The 13,273-nt window shown below is 37.7% G+C and overlaps 1 protein-coding gene across 5 annotated transcripts in view; it reads left to right on the forward strand.

Moving 5' to 3' along the window:
• Window positions 1-13,273, forward strand: part of MYO16 (myosin XVI) — a 359,080-nt gene that overhangs the window by 328,351 nt on the left and 17,456 nt on the right. For all 5 annotated transcript variants that reach the window (XM_071430590.1, XM_071430592.1, XM_071430591.1 and 2 more), the window contains exons 33-34: window positions 6,974-7,132; window positions 10,381-10,472. In XM_071430590.1, coding sequence (XP_071286691.1) covers window positions 6,974-7,132; window positions 10,381-10,472 — 251 coding nt within the window. The remainder of the gene's footprint in view (window positions 1-6,973; window positions 7,133-10,380; window positions 10,473-13,273) is intronic.

The raw sequence follows: 13,273 nt of genomic DNA on the forward strand, positions 1-13,273 counted from the left end.
CAGCTCTCAGCAGACAAAGTAAACAGTCATGTTACAGAGGGTCACAGTGGGACTTCATGTGAGTAAACTGAATTACTCTGAAGCAATATGCATTTATCCAGCAAAAGGACACCCCAGACAACCTGTGCTGAGGGTAGCCAGCAAATGCCACAGACCAAGAATGTCTCAACAGTAAGTCAGAGCAAAACAGGAAACACCAAGTGTAATTGAAAAGATACAAGAAAACACAGGGGTAAACATTTGACTCAAAATAAAATGGCCTATTCTTATTTAAACTTCTTCTCCCTTTCCTTCATCAAATAATGTCTGCAAATTTTCTAAAATTACCATATTTTATTTTTTTCCCCTTACTTCACAACATCCACTTGTCACAGTAAATATAAAAAAATATCCAGGGTCAGCCATTAGGATTCATTGCATTCCTAACTTTCCCAAGAAAGAGTGAGAGCAGATTAGAAATCCCTTCTGTCTGCAAAGTCTTGACTTTCAGACGCTGGTTAATAGGATCCATCAGTTCTCTCTTATTAACATGTTTAATGACAAGCTGCTTGATTTGAAATTTGCATTTTTCTGGATACCAGCTGTAGGTTTTAAGGAAATTGAGTTATTTAGCTTTTACATTCCATGGTAGCACAGGTACCAAAAGCTTCTCCTCCTGTACAACATGAATTTATCTACCAGAATTTATGTATTTTCCTGTTTTCATAGTTGCTGATACAGAATGTATAACTGTGGATCTGGATACCTAAAACTGTGTATTGATAATTAGTTATAGAAAGTCATGTTTTCCATGAATGAGGAAATAATGTTTGATTTTATACTGAGATCGTTTCAGCTTTAGTACTGAGATATGTCCTGCCTAGCTTGTGACACTGAATTTCCTCAGCTGGAAACTCATCATTAGTTCTCTAGAAAAGAAATGTGTGCCTTGAAAGAATGGTCATGTCAAATCATACTGAGAGGAAAGCATGCCTTCATTTGTACCAGAGCAGAACAGGGAGAATCTGCTCTCCCTGTACAGTCACGATGAAACCTTTAAGTGTGGCTTCAGTAGAAGCTGTGCAACAGTTCAGTGCTCCACCAGCTCCATATGATTTTGAGGCAGTTTTTCTTCCATATTTTTCCTTTTTTTTTTTTCTGAGATAGATTAATAGTGACCACTGATTTTTGATCGTGGTAACTAGTGCTGTCAAAGTGAAGAGCTGTATCTGTTTTACTGAGTGAGCCAATGCCAGGGAATGTCCTTGGAATGGCAGCTCGCTCCAGGGCACAGCCGAAGTGCAGAGCAATCCCCAGCTTTCCTTGGGACCTGACAGGCTGGCTCCCTTCCAGACAGATCTGGGAGTGCTTCAGGAAAAGACACAGCTCCAGGGACTATTCCCAGTAGAGGATTTGGATTCCTCTCTGCTGTGGAGAGCAAGGAAAGTGTAGTAGTACTGATATGGGTCTCTTACCATTTGCCTCAGGGCCAGAGAACAGTTGTGATCACATTTGAATAACCAGGGTAGACAAAGCAAGCAGTGCTGCACAAAGCATCCAAGGTAAGCATGAATAGGATCCAAAACCTGCTGGAAGCAGTGGAGCCTTCTGTTGTTATTAATGAGCTTTCAGTTAGACTGTAAATGAGCACTAAATGTTAAAAAGAGAAGTATTTGGAAAAGAACATATGGGGACAAATGTATCCATATACATTATGGATATACCTACATTCAAAGAAAGGAGAGCAAAACAAGGGATTTGGCAGAAAAGCAAAATGCAGCCCTCTCAGGTGAGTTACTGCTGGGCCTTTAATAACATACTGCTGTACAATGAGTCTATGATGATTCCACCTAAATTCTGATATTAGTCATCAATTTATATTTTGTCTTTATAGTTTATAAAATAGGCTAAGTATATGATTTCCTTAGAAAACTAATAGTCTCTCAAAATATTTCAGTTTTGTACTTTAATCTGTCATATGAATAGAGCTAATACTGGTTCATTTTCTAATTTGGTGATAAATCATTAGTTCAGGCTAAATACTACTTATGAAATAACTATGATGCTTAGGGTCATACATTTTTTGTTTGAGAAAAAAGAGTTTTATAATAGGATATTTGGAAGTCATAGCTCAATCAAGACTTTAAGTCAATCTTTTGACAAAAACGTTTTAGCATGTAGACTTTCAGTGTATTTAAAAGTGAGATAGTGACTTAAACATGGGGGGAGGGGGAAGCAAATACATTCATTTCCATCATTGCCATACTCTGAATTTCTTTTTTACAAAATAAGTGCAATTCTGTCTATCCTGTGCCTTATGATTTTATCTTGAGTTTTACACTCAGTCTTTTCCAAGAACACTAATAATGAGGAACTGTGGGTTTCATGAGCTGCCTCTTTTGCATACTGTTCCTCTTGCACTTTTCAAGTAATGCTGATGTAATTAATTGTTGATTTGTTGCAATATGGAGCTTGCTTTTAGTCCATGCATACTCATGAACTGCAAGATTAGTCAGAGTAGGACTTTACTGAGTCATAGATACCTTTTTGGCAAAGTCAGTTTACTGAAATAATAATCCAAACACTGTTCACTTTTGCAGACTCTAGATTTTTCACTTTAAGCTTGTATTCCTCTTATAATCATGAACTTCCACCATGCTCTACAGCCAATACATCTTTGTAGCTAGTCTCTTGCAAGTAGGCATGGATGTCTCTACAAATATCATTTATTAGCAGCTGAAAACTGTTAAAGATGTCATTACTTAAAAAAAAAAATAATATTGAAACCTGGTAAGTAATCCATCCATCTAGTGAGAACAGCAGAGCACAAGTCTGAAAAAAAAAAAGATTTGTCATGTTGGTGAAGATGTTAAAATGTAGGAACCATAAGGGTTTTTTTCCTGTGTCTTAAAATATTTCTGATAGTTTTAGAATGTTGATAAGGGATGAGAGTTCACTGCATACTTGTATCTGCAAGGTTTGATGGAAGCAGGAGCACATTGGCATTCATGTGGAGAAAAGTCCAAACTTCCATGTTAAGTGACTAAGAAAACATGAGGGGAAAGTGTTTTTCAGACCAATACTTGACAGATAAAATAGGAATCAGTAGGAATTTTAAATAGAAATATTATGATAAAGTGTCAGGAGACACCTTTGTTATGCTCAGGGATATTTTGAATAGTGTGAAGGCATGACAGAGAGGGATACCTCAGCACAGAAGACAAAGTTAGGACCTTCTAGCACATTTAATGAAAAAGCAAATGCAAAGTGCTGCACCTTGAAAAGTACAATAATGTAGGGACTGGGGGAAGCAGCCCTGGGAAAAGGGTGCTGGGGGCCCTGGGAGCTGGACAGGAGCTGGCAGTGAGCCTTGGCAGCCGAGACAGCCAACTGCATCCAGGGCTGTGTCCATCATCCCTCCACCCAGCACTCCTTGTTAGACCATATCTGGGTACTGTGGCCAGTTTGTGTCTCCCACTGCAGAAAGATGCTGATAACCTGGAGCAAGTTTACTCCAGCAGTCATAGAATCACAGAATTTTTAGGGTTGGAATTGACCTTTGGACATCACCCAGTCCAACCCCATGGGAAAGCAGGGTCACTACAACGGGAGCATGTCCAGATGGGTTTTGAATGTCTCCAGAGATGGAGACTCCACAAGCTCCCTGGGCAGCCTGTTCAGTGCTCTGCCATGCTCAATGTAAAGTTATTCCTCAGAAGGTGGAAGGTGAAATTTCTTGTGTTTTAGCTTATGGCTACTGCTCCTTGTTACTGAGCACCACCAAAAAGATCCTGACATCCTCTTGACATCCGCCATTGAGATATTTATTTATATGTATTGATGAGATCCCCTCTCAGTCTCCTCTTCTCCAGACTAAACAGGCCCAGCTCCTGCAGCGTGTCCTCATAAGTGACATGCTCCAAACCCCTCATCATCTTTGTGACCCTCCACTGACCCTCTCCAGTAGCTTGTCTGTCTTGTACTGAGGAGCCCAGAACTGGACACAGTGCATGTTCATGGCTGGAGCATGTCCCGTGAGCAGAGGCTGGGGCTGGGGGAGCTTGTCCAGTGTGGGCCAGAGCTGATTTCAGGGGCTCTCTCCTGACCTCTGGTTGAAGTTTGCTGATGTACACATTTAAACTTGTTCTATAGGCTCACATGAATCTCCTCCAATGAGGAGCTGAAGATGCCTATATATAGGAAATTAGTTCAAGTACCATTATATAACCCAGATTATTTTGAAATAAAATATAGGGTTCTTTCCCACCCCCAAGATCAGCTAAATAAGGCACTTTGAAATATATTTTCTCTATATAGTTTTCTGTTCAGAAATTAAAAGGGTGCATTTTTTACCATGATTGAATATAGCAAATGGGATAACAAATTTCTGTCTAGATAGCTGTCCCCAAAGATATGCTGCATATATTCCACTACTTATTTCTGCCAATTTGGTATGATATTCTAGCTTCATAGTAACTATCCACATTTCTTTGTAGTATTTCATTTTACAGATACAAAGAAGAAAAGATTTTTTTCCAAGAGCCCTTTGTGAATGCCCTGAAAAGATATCAATGTACCTATGAAAGAAAAGGCTTCTGCAAATACCAATGCAAGAAAAATTCTTTCTACTTGTTCATTCTCAAATGAATTACACATGTCAGGCAAATCAATAAATCTTTCGAATATCAAGAAAAAAGGATCCCAGACACTTCCCCAAGAAGCTTTATGTAAAAAGTGGCACAATAATTATGTAGGTGGATTATGATCTATAGGCAAGTGCACTGACTAGTAACATCTAAAACTGACATTTCCTTTTCAGACAAATTTAAAATGAGCTGCAAAGATGCATTTTGCAGTCAACTTGCTTGTACAAAAGCTAAATCAAGCATGCTCTTATAATTGTACCGTATGCATTTTCCATCTCAGACTTTCCATCTCAGCCTCTCCCAAGTCAGTTATTGTGGGTAGAGCTGGCCTAATTTTTGCAATACAAAGCACATTTGCCTGAAGATCCATTTTATGAAATGTTTTATTTTATGTTTCAGTGTCACGGAAACAATCCAATCAGATCTGACAAAATATAATGATCAAGGAAAGAGGGCAAGGGAGGAAGGGACGAAAATCAAACAAACATGGAAATCTTTTATCTGACAGTTTGAAAATTAACTTTTTGACTTTTCAAGACAGACTTTTTTAGACAAGGAAATATTAAGAACAATTCAGTGTTAGATAACTAAAAGCTAAACAAAAATAGGGAAGACCTTTTCAATTAAATTAAATATTTTGAGGGAATCAGAATGGATTTAAAGCTTCCATTTCATTAATTAGATTTTTAAATTGAGGCTTCTCAATCAGTTGGGTTTTCTTTTTTTATTTCAGGCATAAAAATGAAAAATTGACAGAGCAGTCAGCATTAGGCTATAAAATCTTCAGGTTAAGCATCTATTACCTGGTGAAAAAAATGCTTTTCCTTCTCCTTGAAAAATTTTCATGTGCCTGAGATTTATAAGAATGTATCATATGTTTGAGAAAGCTGAGAATGTTATTGGAAGTATGGATGAATGCTCAAATGTTGGTTTTAATTGCTAGTCTTTTGACCTCTATTGGTTCTTGCTATCATTATGACAACCAAAATCAAGGAATAACTCTCTCAGAGTTTTCACAGAAGGAACATGTTTATTTTAGAGTGTTACAGGAGGACCTTTGCACCAGGGTCAGTCATAACACATCAGCCCTGCAGCTAAGGCCAGGCCTCAGAGGGAGCAGAAATTGATAGGAAGACTGAAATGGAGAAAGCACCAAATGAATCAAACCTGACTGTGGCAAGGAAAGAATATGTATATATGTTCAACACACACAAAACCCCCCAAAAATGCAAAAGAAAAACAAACAAACAGAAAACTCACCAACCAACCAACCAAAAACAAACCCCAACAAACAAAACAGAAAAGAGAGATAAATCCTTAAGAAAATGCATAACCTTGCCAGTGCAGCATTTGATCAGCCCTGTCACACTGGAGTGGGGTGGGGATGCAGGGACACAGGCACTGCAGTGGGGACCCTGCTGCTGTCCCCATCCATCTTGGCTTCCAGCTCTGAACGTGTCCTTGGTCCCTGAGCTCCAGTGGGGAGCCCAGCTCGGGTACAGCCAATGACTTGAGCCTGTTTCTTGTGGAGCCCTGGGCTGACAGAGCCAGGCAAGCTCAGAGGCAGCTCCAGGCACTTTGCTGTGAGCTGTTCTGATTTTCCTGGACATGCAATCAGTCAGAGGGAGAAGAAGATAAGGGCTTTGTTTTGCCCTTCTCTTTGAACAAATGCTAAAAAGCTTTGGAACTCCTACAGGATCAGACCTCTTCTTGATGTCTTGAAGAAATTTAACTAAAAGGCTCTGACTTGAATAGCTGGCACTTTATAGAAAATGACAGCTGATGGCTAGAGAGCCCTGAGGCTGGTAAACAATGGCCATGGGGAGGATCTGCTGGGAGGAATATTGCTACTGTGGTTTAATCTCAAAAGCCAGTTTGTTTCTTGTGGTAGGTGGTAAAAGAAAAGGATAAGATCACATTATATCTGTTTCTAGTATCATTTAGTGCAATGATGAAAGGCATTGCAATGATGACAGTGCTATGCAAGCTCAAGTGAAATAGAATCTTAAAATAGAAACAATACAAACACTTGGTGAGCTATATCCACTGATATTTTTGTGGGAAGAAACAATACAAATGAAATTTTGTAATGCCTTTCACTCCCCTAAATTTTAAAAAGCTTCAAGTGGAGCAGTAACAAAAAAAAAAACCAAAAAACCAACCAACCAAAAAAAAGCCAAACCTGCAAAAATCGCTGATTTAAACCTTTCACTTTTATCACTGGACTTGTGAATTTAGTGATTAATTTAATAAAGTAACTTGGTCTCTCTGTGTTAGTTTTCATTTAATTACATGTGAAAGGCACTAGTTAAAAGAATGCTGACAATCATTTTTTCTTTTTCTGTCAGGTGCTGAAACTAATCTGAACTTGAGGAGCAGGGAAGATCCAAATGCATCAGATCCTGCATCAGAAACACAGGATAAAAATGCAAATAATCATGGAACTCAGTCATCTAATCCATTGTCCAGTTCTGTGACTGCTGAAAATGGAAATTCAGTATCAAATGGTAAGTAGTTTTTAATCCCAAAATTCTTTTAACATAAAATTGCTGAAGTGTTTCCTTGAATGAGCTCTGTAAGATATAGTCAGGCTGGAATCTTCTGAGTTGAGAAAGATCTCTTTCTGGAACTGGCTTAACTTTGTATGTGTGAACTGATAAGCCCCTCCCCAGTACAAGCTGTATGTGAAGAACATGAAACAGCTTCTGTTGAGGAATTAGTAATTCCTTCAGCTCCAAGTCTATAAGCAGCCTAAGGTATGGAGGACTGAGATTTGAGATTCTGATCCTATAATCAACAAAAATGGGACAGAAATAGGAAATCAGGACCTCCCTTTGCTGTTGGTGCCTTACTAATGAATGAAATATTGTTTATGATTGCAACACAAAATGGTACAAGAGCAGTGACAGAATATGTTTCAAGGTTCTAAAAGGCACTATTCCTAAGGAAATACCACTTCTCTGAGGTCAGATTTTTAATAGAAGTTTCTTTTTCATTTTGTGTAACGAATATAATTGCTCTTATTTTTTACTTTATTTTTGACAGAAGGAATAGCACCTTTCTACATCTCTGTGCTATAAAACAGTGACTTCGCCACAAATCGTCCATGCTTAGCAGAATTCTTAGTCTGAAAGAAGGAGCTTTTTGCCAAATAGACAAAGTAATCAGCCTGAAGTAACCTTTTACAATGCAATGCTGAAAGTTGTGATCCTACATCACCCAAAACAATGCTGCATATATAATTGCAGCAATAATGTTTAGAAAACTTAATTTTGCAAAAAAAAAAAAAACAAAAAAACCAAAAACAAAACAAAAAAACAAACAAACAAACAAACAAAAAAAACAAAAACAAAAAAACCCCAACCAAATTCAGCTTACTTTTGGTAACTTGAGGGTAGTTGCAGGAAAGCCCAATCCAGATGGTGTAGTTTGTACTCCAGACTGCACCCCTGATTAACTTAGGTTCTTGTAATTTTGCCTCTGGCCCAGCTAAACTGATGCTTCCAACCTTGGACTGAATTAAACAAGGTCTTGCTCAATGCACAACTGTGATATCCTAATATTTACTTAGGTGTACATAAAGGAAAGCTCCTAGGATGTAATCGACAACTCCATTTGTCTTTCCAAGCTCTACCAAGCCTCTGCTTGCCATGTCTGTGGCAATGTGTTGTTGCTGTACATGGAAACTTTACTTATTTGATAAGGCAAATTACCAAAGTGCTTTTTACAGAAATAAACAGAAAATCATTGATAACCTGATTCTTAGCTCAAGGCTGTCCTGGGCAGTCAATCCTAAAGTGTATTAACATAGTACAAAATCAATATATTTTTCAGAACTTGCTGTTTGGCTTAGGAAAGTATTTTTATTCATTTATGGTGGTCTAGAATTATGAAAATATTTTACATTTTATCTTTTCTTTGAATTAAATTAATAGCACCTACTTTTAGAAGGTACTTTGTGTTAAAATTATGTTAATTTTTTACTACTTTATTTGAGATGGATCCAAACTGAATCCATGTAAATAAATTTTTAGTTCAGGAAATTATTTGAAAAAGGGGGTTGTTTTGCATTCACAAAAACTGAGATCCTTTAGAGGGAAACTTATTTCAAGCATTTCATTCAACCAAAAATCATGGGATCTTACAAAAGGAGAATTTTTACCTGGAGTACAGAGAATTTAATGTAGACAAGAATGCAATAGTGGTACCTGACATATAATTTACAAGACTAGCAGTACACTAGAGACCTTGGATGTCACACCTTTCCCCTGTACATACCTAATATATAATTTCCCAGCTTCAAAAAGTGATAATCTCACCTCAAAACAGCACATAATTCCAATTACTGAGAGGCCAGGGTCAGATTCCCTTTGCAGCAAGCAGTAAAGAACTGAAATGCTGGACTCTCTCAGATTTGACCTGGTTCAAATGAGGTCCTGAGCTTCAAATAAGGGATTCACCTTCTTCACTGTGTGTTCAGAGGAAGTCCAGATGATGTAGAAAAAGATCCATATTTATGAATATTTTACATGAGCTTTATTCAGAAGAACAAAGAAAATTTAAAAACTGTTGTCCCTAGTTCCAAATTTGTGGGAAGGGACTGTTATAAGGGGGAAACTAAAAGGAGGATAGAGGGGCTTTAAGGGGTTTTAAGCTTTGTTTTAATTCTCATTTTCCTACTCTGATTTTGGTTGGTAATAAATAAATTCAGTTCATTTCCCCACGCTGAGTCCGTTTTTTTCCCCTGACAGCAACTTGTGAGTGATCTCTCCTGTCCTTATCTCGACCCACAAGCCTTTGTTATATTTTCTCCCCCTGTCCAGCTGAGGAGGGGAGTGATGGAGCTGCTTTGGTGGGCACTTGGCATCCACCCAGGGTCAACCCACCACAAGCACAGCACTATGAGGGCTGCTATGGGAAAAATGATCTCCAGCTCTGCTAGCCCAACACACAGACCTACCATGATGTCTGTGATTCTTGTCTGTGAGGTGCTTAATAATGCCCATTGTGGACTCCCTTTGTTTCTCCTTCTGCCTTTGCTTCCCCTCATCCCACCTTTCAGATCCCCTGCAGTGCTCTGTGAATGCTATTCCCACTGCTGCAGAAGTGATGGGGAAGCACAAGCTGTGAGCCTCACTATAGGATCAGCTTTGCAGAGGTGTTTGTTTCTCTTGACTGCAGAAGGAGATTACCTGGCTGTTTTACACTGGGTGACTGATTTTTACACAGCTAAATTTTGGACAGCTAATTCCCACATCGAGAGCACATTATAGTTACAAAACTCCCAAAAAACATGTTTTATACTGAGGGGATGAAGTTTTGAATCGTGGACCTAATATTGACTTCCTGTGTGACACAGAGATATAGTTTGAGAGCAGAATGCTGCAGGCATGGTTTTTTCCCTTTGCATTCCTTCTGCCATGAAAACAAGCCAGGGGAAGAGGAACCAGGGATTTCTGCATTGCAGGAGGAATCCCTGGCCAGTGTATAGGTAAAGTGTTATTTGCAGGCTTTTTAGTTACAATTGCTCCTTCTTGTCAAGCAGCATGCATACCTATTATACTATCTCTACATGATAAAAAAGAATTTTTCTGTCTCAGTAAGCATGGAAATAGTAAATATTCAGGAAATATGTGATTTTGGGGCGTTTTTTTTGTTTCTTTTTTAGTAAAACATATCAAGGTCTTTTGAACCTCATTTTGAAATCAACCAGTGCATAAATCTCAGATAATAATTTAGTATTCTTCTGCTTTAGGATTACCAGAGGAAAATGACTTTTCCAGACTGTCTGCCAGCACTACAGCAGGCTCATCGATTCAAAGGCACAGGGAGAGCCACACTAGTCAGGTAAATATTTCATTGATAGCCTGCTAAACCACTAAAAGAGAAAAAGATCATAGTAGGCACATGTTGAAAGCTTTCTCTTGATTCAGATTTGGGTATTCGCATTGAAAAATGCAGACTTCTTTAACAGGTTTGTATTGAGCTAAAGACAATAATGAATTTACTACCTTTTTTTTTCACTGGAAGAATAATCATGCTGAAAGGTTTTTATAGTGAGCTCAAAATTTATGAAACATATTGTTGCTGGTTGTGAGGATGCTATTTCCAGGCAAGAAATATGTCTTTTAACCCTGAGAGGACCAAGATATTATCTCTTTCAAGATACTGATTCATTCATACCAGAAATACTTGCATGAACCTGGTAGAATTAAATGTATGATTATATCATACTTTTTAATTTAAACACAATGAAGACTTTAAAAATGCTCTTCAGAATTTTTGTACACATACCAATCAGTAATAAAATCAAAATATCTATCAATTAAAACAGCAGCAGGTACTAAGGTAATGTGATGCTTGCATTGGTTTTCTTAACATTTCTAATGAGTAAAGTAATTTTAAAATTGCAACATAGATTAATTCTGATGTGCATAAAATGAACAAAAAGGGATTGTGGCATTCACATTTTCTGAAAAATCCCTTCACCCCAGATAGTTCTCCTGGGAAGCTGAGAAGCCTCAGAGAAAAAGGAAAACAATAATTATCAGATTTGCTTCTCCTGTGTTTTGCTCGTTTGGAATGTGTTTGGAGATTGTTTATCCAACAGGTGATTGTTTCATTGGTTTCTGCTGTGAATTATTTTGACTTATTGGCCAATCAGGGTCAAACTGTGTTGGGACTCTGGAGTGAGAGTCACGAGTTTTCATTATTATCTTTTTAGGCTTCTGTAAGGATCCTTTCTGTATTCTTTAGTATAGTTTCATATAGCATTCTTTAATATAATATAGTATCATAAAATAATAAATTAGACTTCTGAGAACATGGAGTCAGATTCATCGTTCCTTCCTTCATCTGAGGGACACCCAAATGCAGTAAGGGATAAACTTTTCAATAAGATATTTTTAAGTTCTTTCTTCAACATTTTGTATCTAATGTGAACCACTTTACCTTCTAAGTAGCCAATTCTGGCATGAGGGCATTCAAAAATTTTATTATTATATTACTTTACTTAAACAGCATTAGCATATTCTCCTGTTGTCATTATGTCTTCAGTGCACTTCTCCAAAAGGATAGTCCCAAGTATTTTTTTTTATTTGAGATGATTGTAAGAAGTCTACAGTAATGCTAAATATTGCCCAAATAGAAAACAAGTTGGAGCTAAGAGGACTTTTCTCAACAGAAACCTCTCATTAACCAATTGTACCATTTCCAAACTATTTTACCAGAAGGTAAGAGAAGTGCTTTATCACTTGTTTTCTGTAGGGGACAGCTGACATTTCATAACAACAAAACACTGGCCTTAGCCAAGTTAAATGAATGTTTGGCCTTGGACTCCAGCAGGAGCAAGATTCAACCTTCAACATCATACTCGGTGTTAATGTAGCTCTGAAAAACAATAAGTTTCAACTGGATAAATATGTGAGCCAACTAGTACAAAAGCCTTCGCTTTTTGTTTTTCTGCCTTACTGTCAGAAGCCCGTAACTACAGGACCTATTCTGAGCTGAAAAATTGTGCCAAAACAGCACTCAGCACTACACTTATCCCTTGAGTAAGGCCAGCTAGATCTTACTGGAACATAGATGGGAACAAATCCATCTTGCACACCACACCTCACCATACCTCTCAGACTCTCAGAAACAGACTTTGACCCTCTTGTAAAAAAAATCCTTTCTTCTGTCTGCAGAGGAGTATCCTGGATAAGGGTGTATCAAATTGTCTCTGTTACATTTTTATTACATCAACCAAGTACTTATTTCCTATGAGAGTGGCCAAAGAGACCTTTCTGGCAAATGAAAAGTCCAAGTCTCTGGCACTGCTCCAGTTACAAACCTCTTACTGTGAGAAGCTTTTGTCCTGAAGCACCTCACACCTCTGCTGCTAATGAGCTTACCTGGGTCAAGATGGTCATGTTTAAATTACTGCATCAGTACAGTACAAAAAGTTAAATGAACTGGATACAGGGAAGCCACTGTCCTCTTCTTCAATTCTTTGCAAATGGAAACAACATTTAAATGTTTTATTTTAGAAGCAAGTTGTTAACAATTTGCAAATTTGTGCTTTTTATTTTTCCAAAAGTACTTGCCAAAACCTTAACAGAATTTCTTTTGAAATGCCACTTTTCAGTAAATTTTCAGATGTTTTGCCAAAGTGTTTCACAAATTTTTAAAATAAATTCCGTGCAATGTACTCGGAATTGCACACAGGGACAATCCTTAAATTCAAGCTCAGTAAGAACTGTGACAAGTTGAGAGAAGAAACCTGTAGTTCTGTGATTTTTGATAGAATTCCTTTAATGAATAAACATCTTCCAAAATGGTGTTGCCAAAAGAAAAAGCAAAAAATGTTCTTCTTCCCATAAAAAAAAATCTTAAAAAAAATCTATGCTCACAGGGCTGAGAATTCTTACTGTGAAAAGCCTTCCTCAGCATTGCCAAAGCATGGCATATATTTGAAAATGACTGGGTTTAATTACTGTTGACATTTCTTAGCATGCTGCTAGAGACTCTAACAGCGTACAAGCTGATGGTAAAATCTTTGCCAGGCTTCACTGTAGTAACCTTATCACTTAAAATAATTCTTGCACAGCTGTATGAAGTGGGACATATTTTTTCACAGGTCCATGATTGACTAATTGCTCTAAAGA

This window comes from Agelaius tricolor, unplaced genomic scaffold (genome assembly GCF_023055355.1).
Source record: "Agelaius tricolor isolate 1412-34295 unplaced genomic scaffold, bAgeTri1.0.p SCAF_7, whole genome shotgun sequence".
Classification (NCBI taxonomy): domain Eukaryota; kingdom Metazoa; phylum Chordata; class Aves; order Passeriformes; family Icteridae; genus Agelaius; species Agelaius tricolor.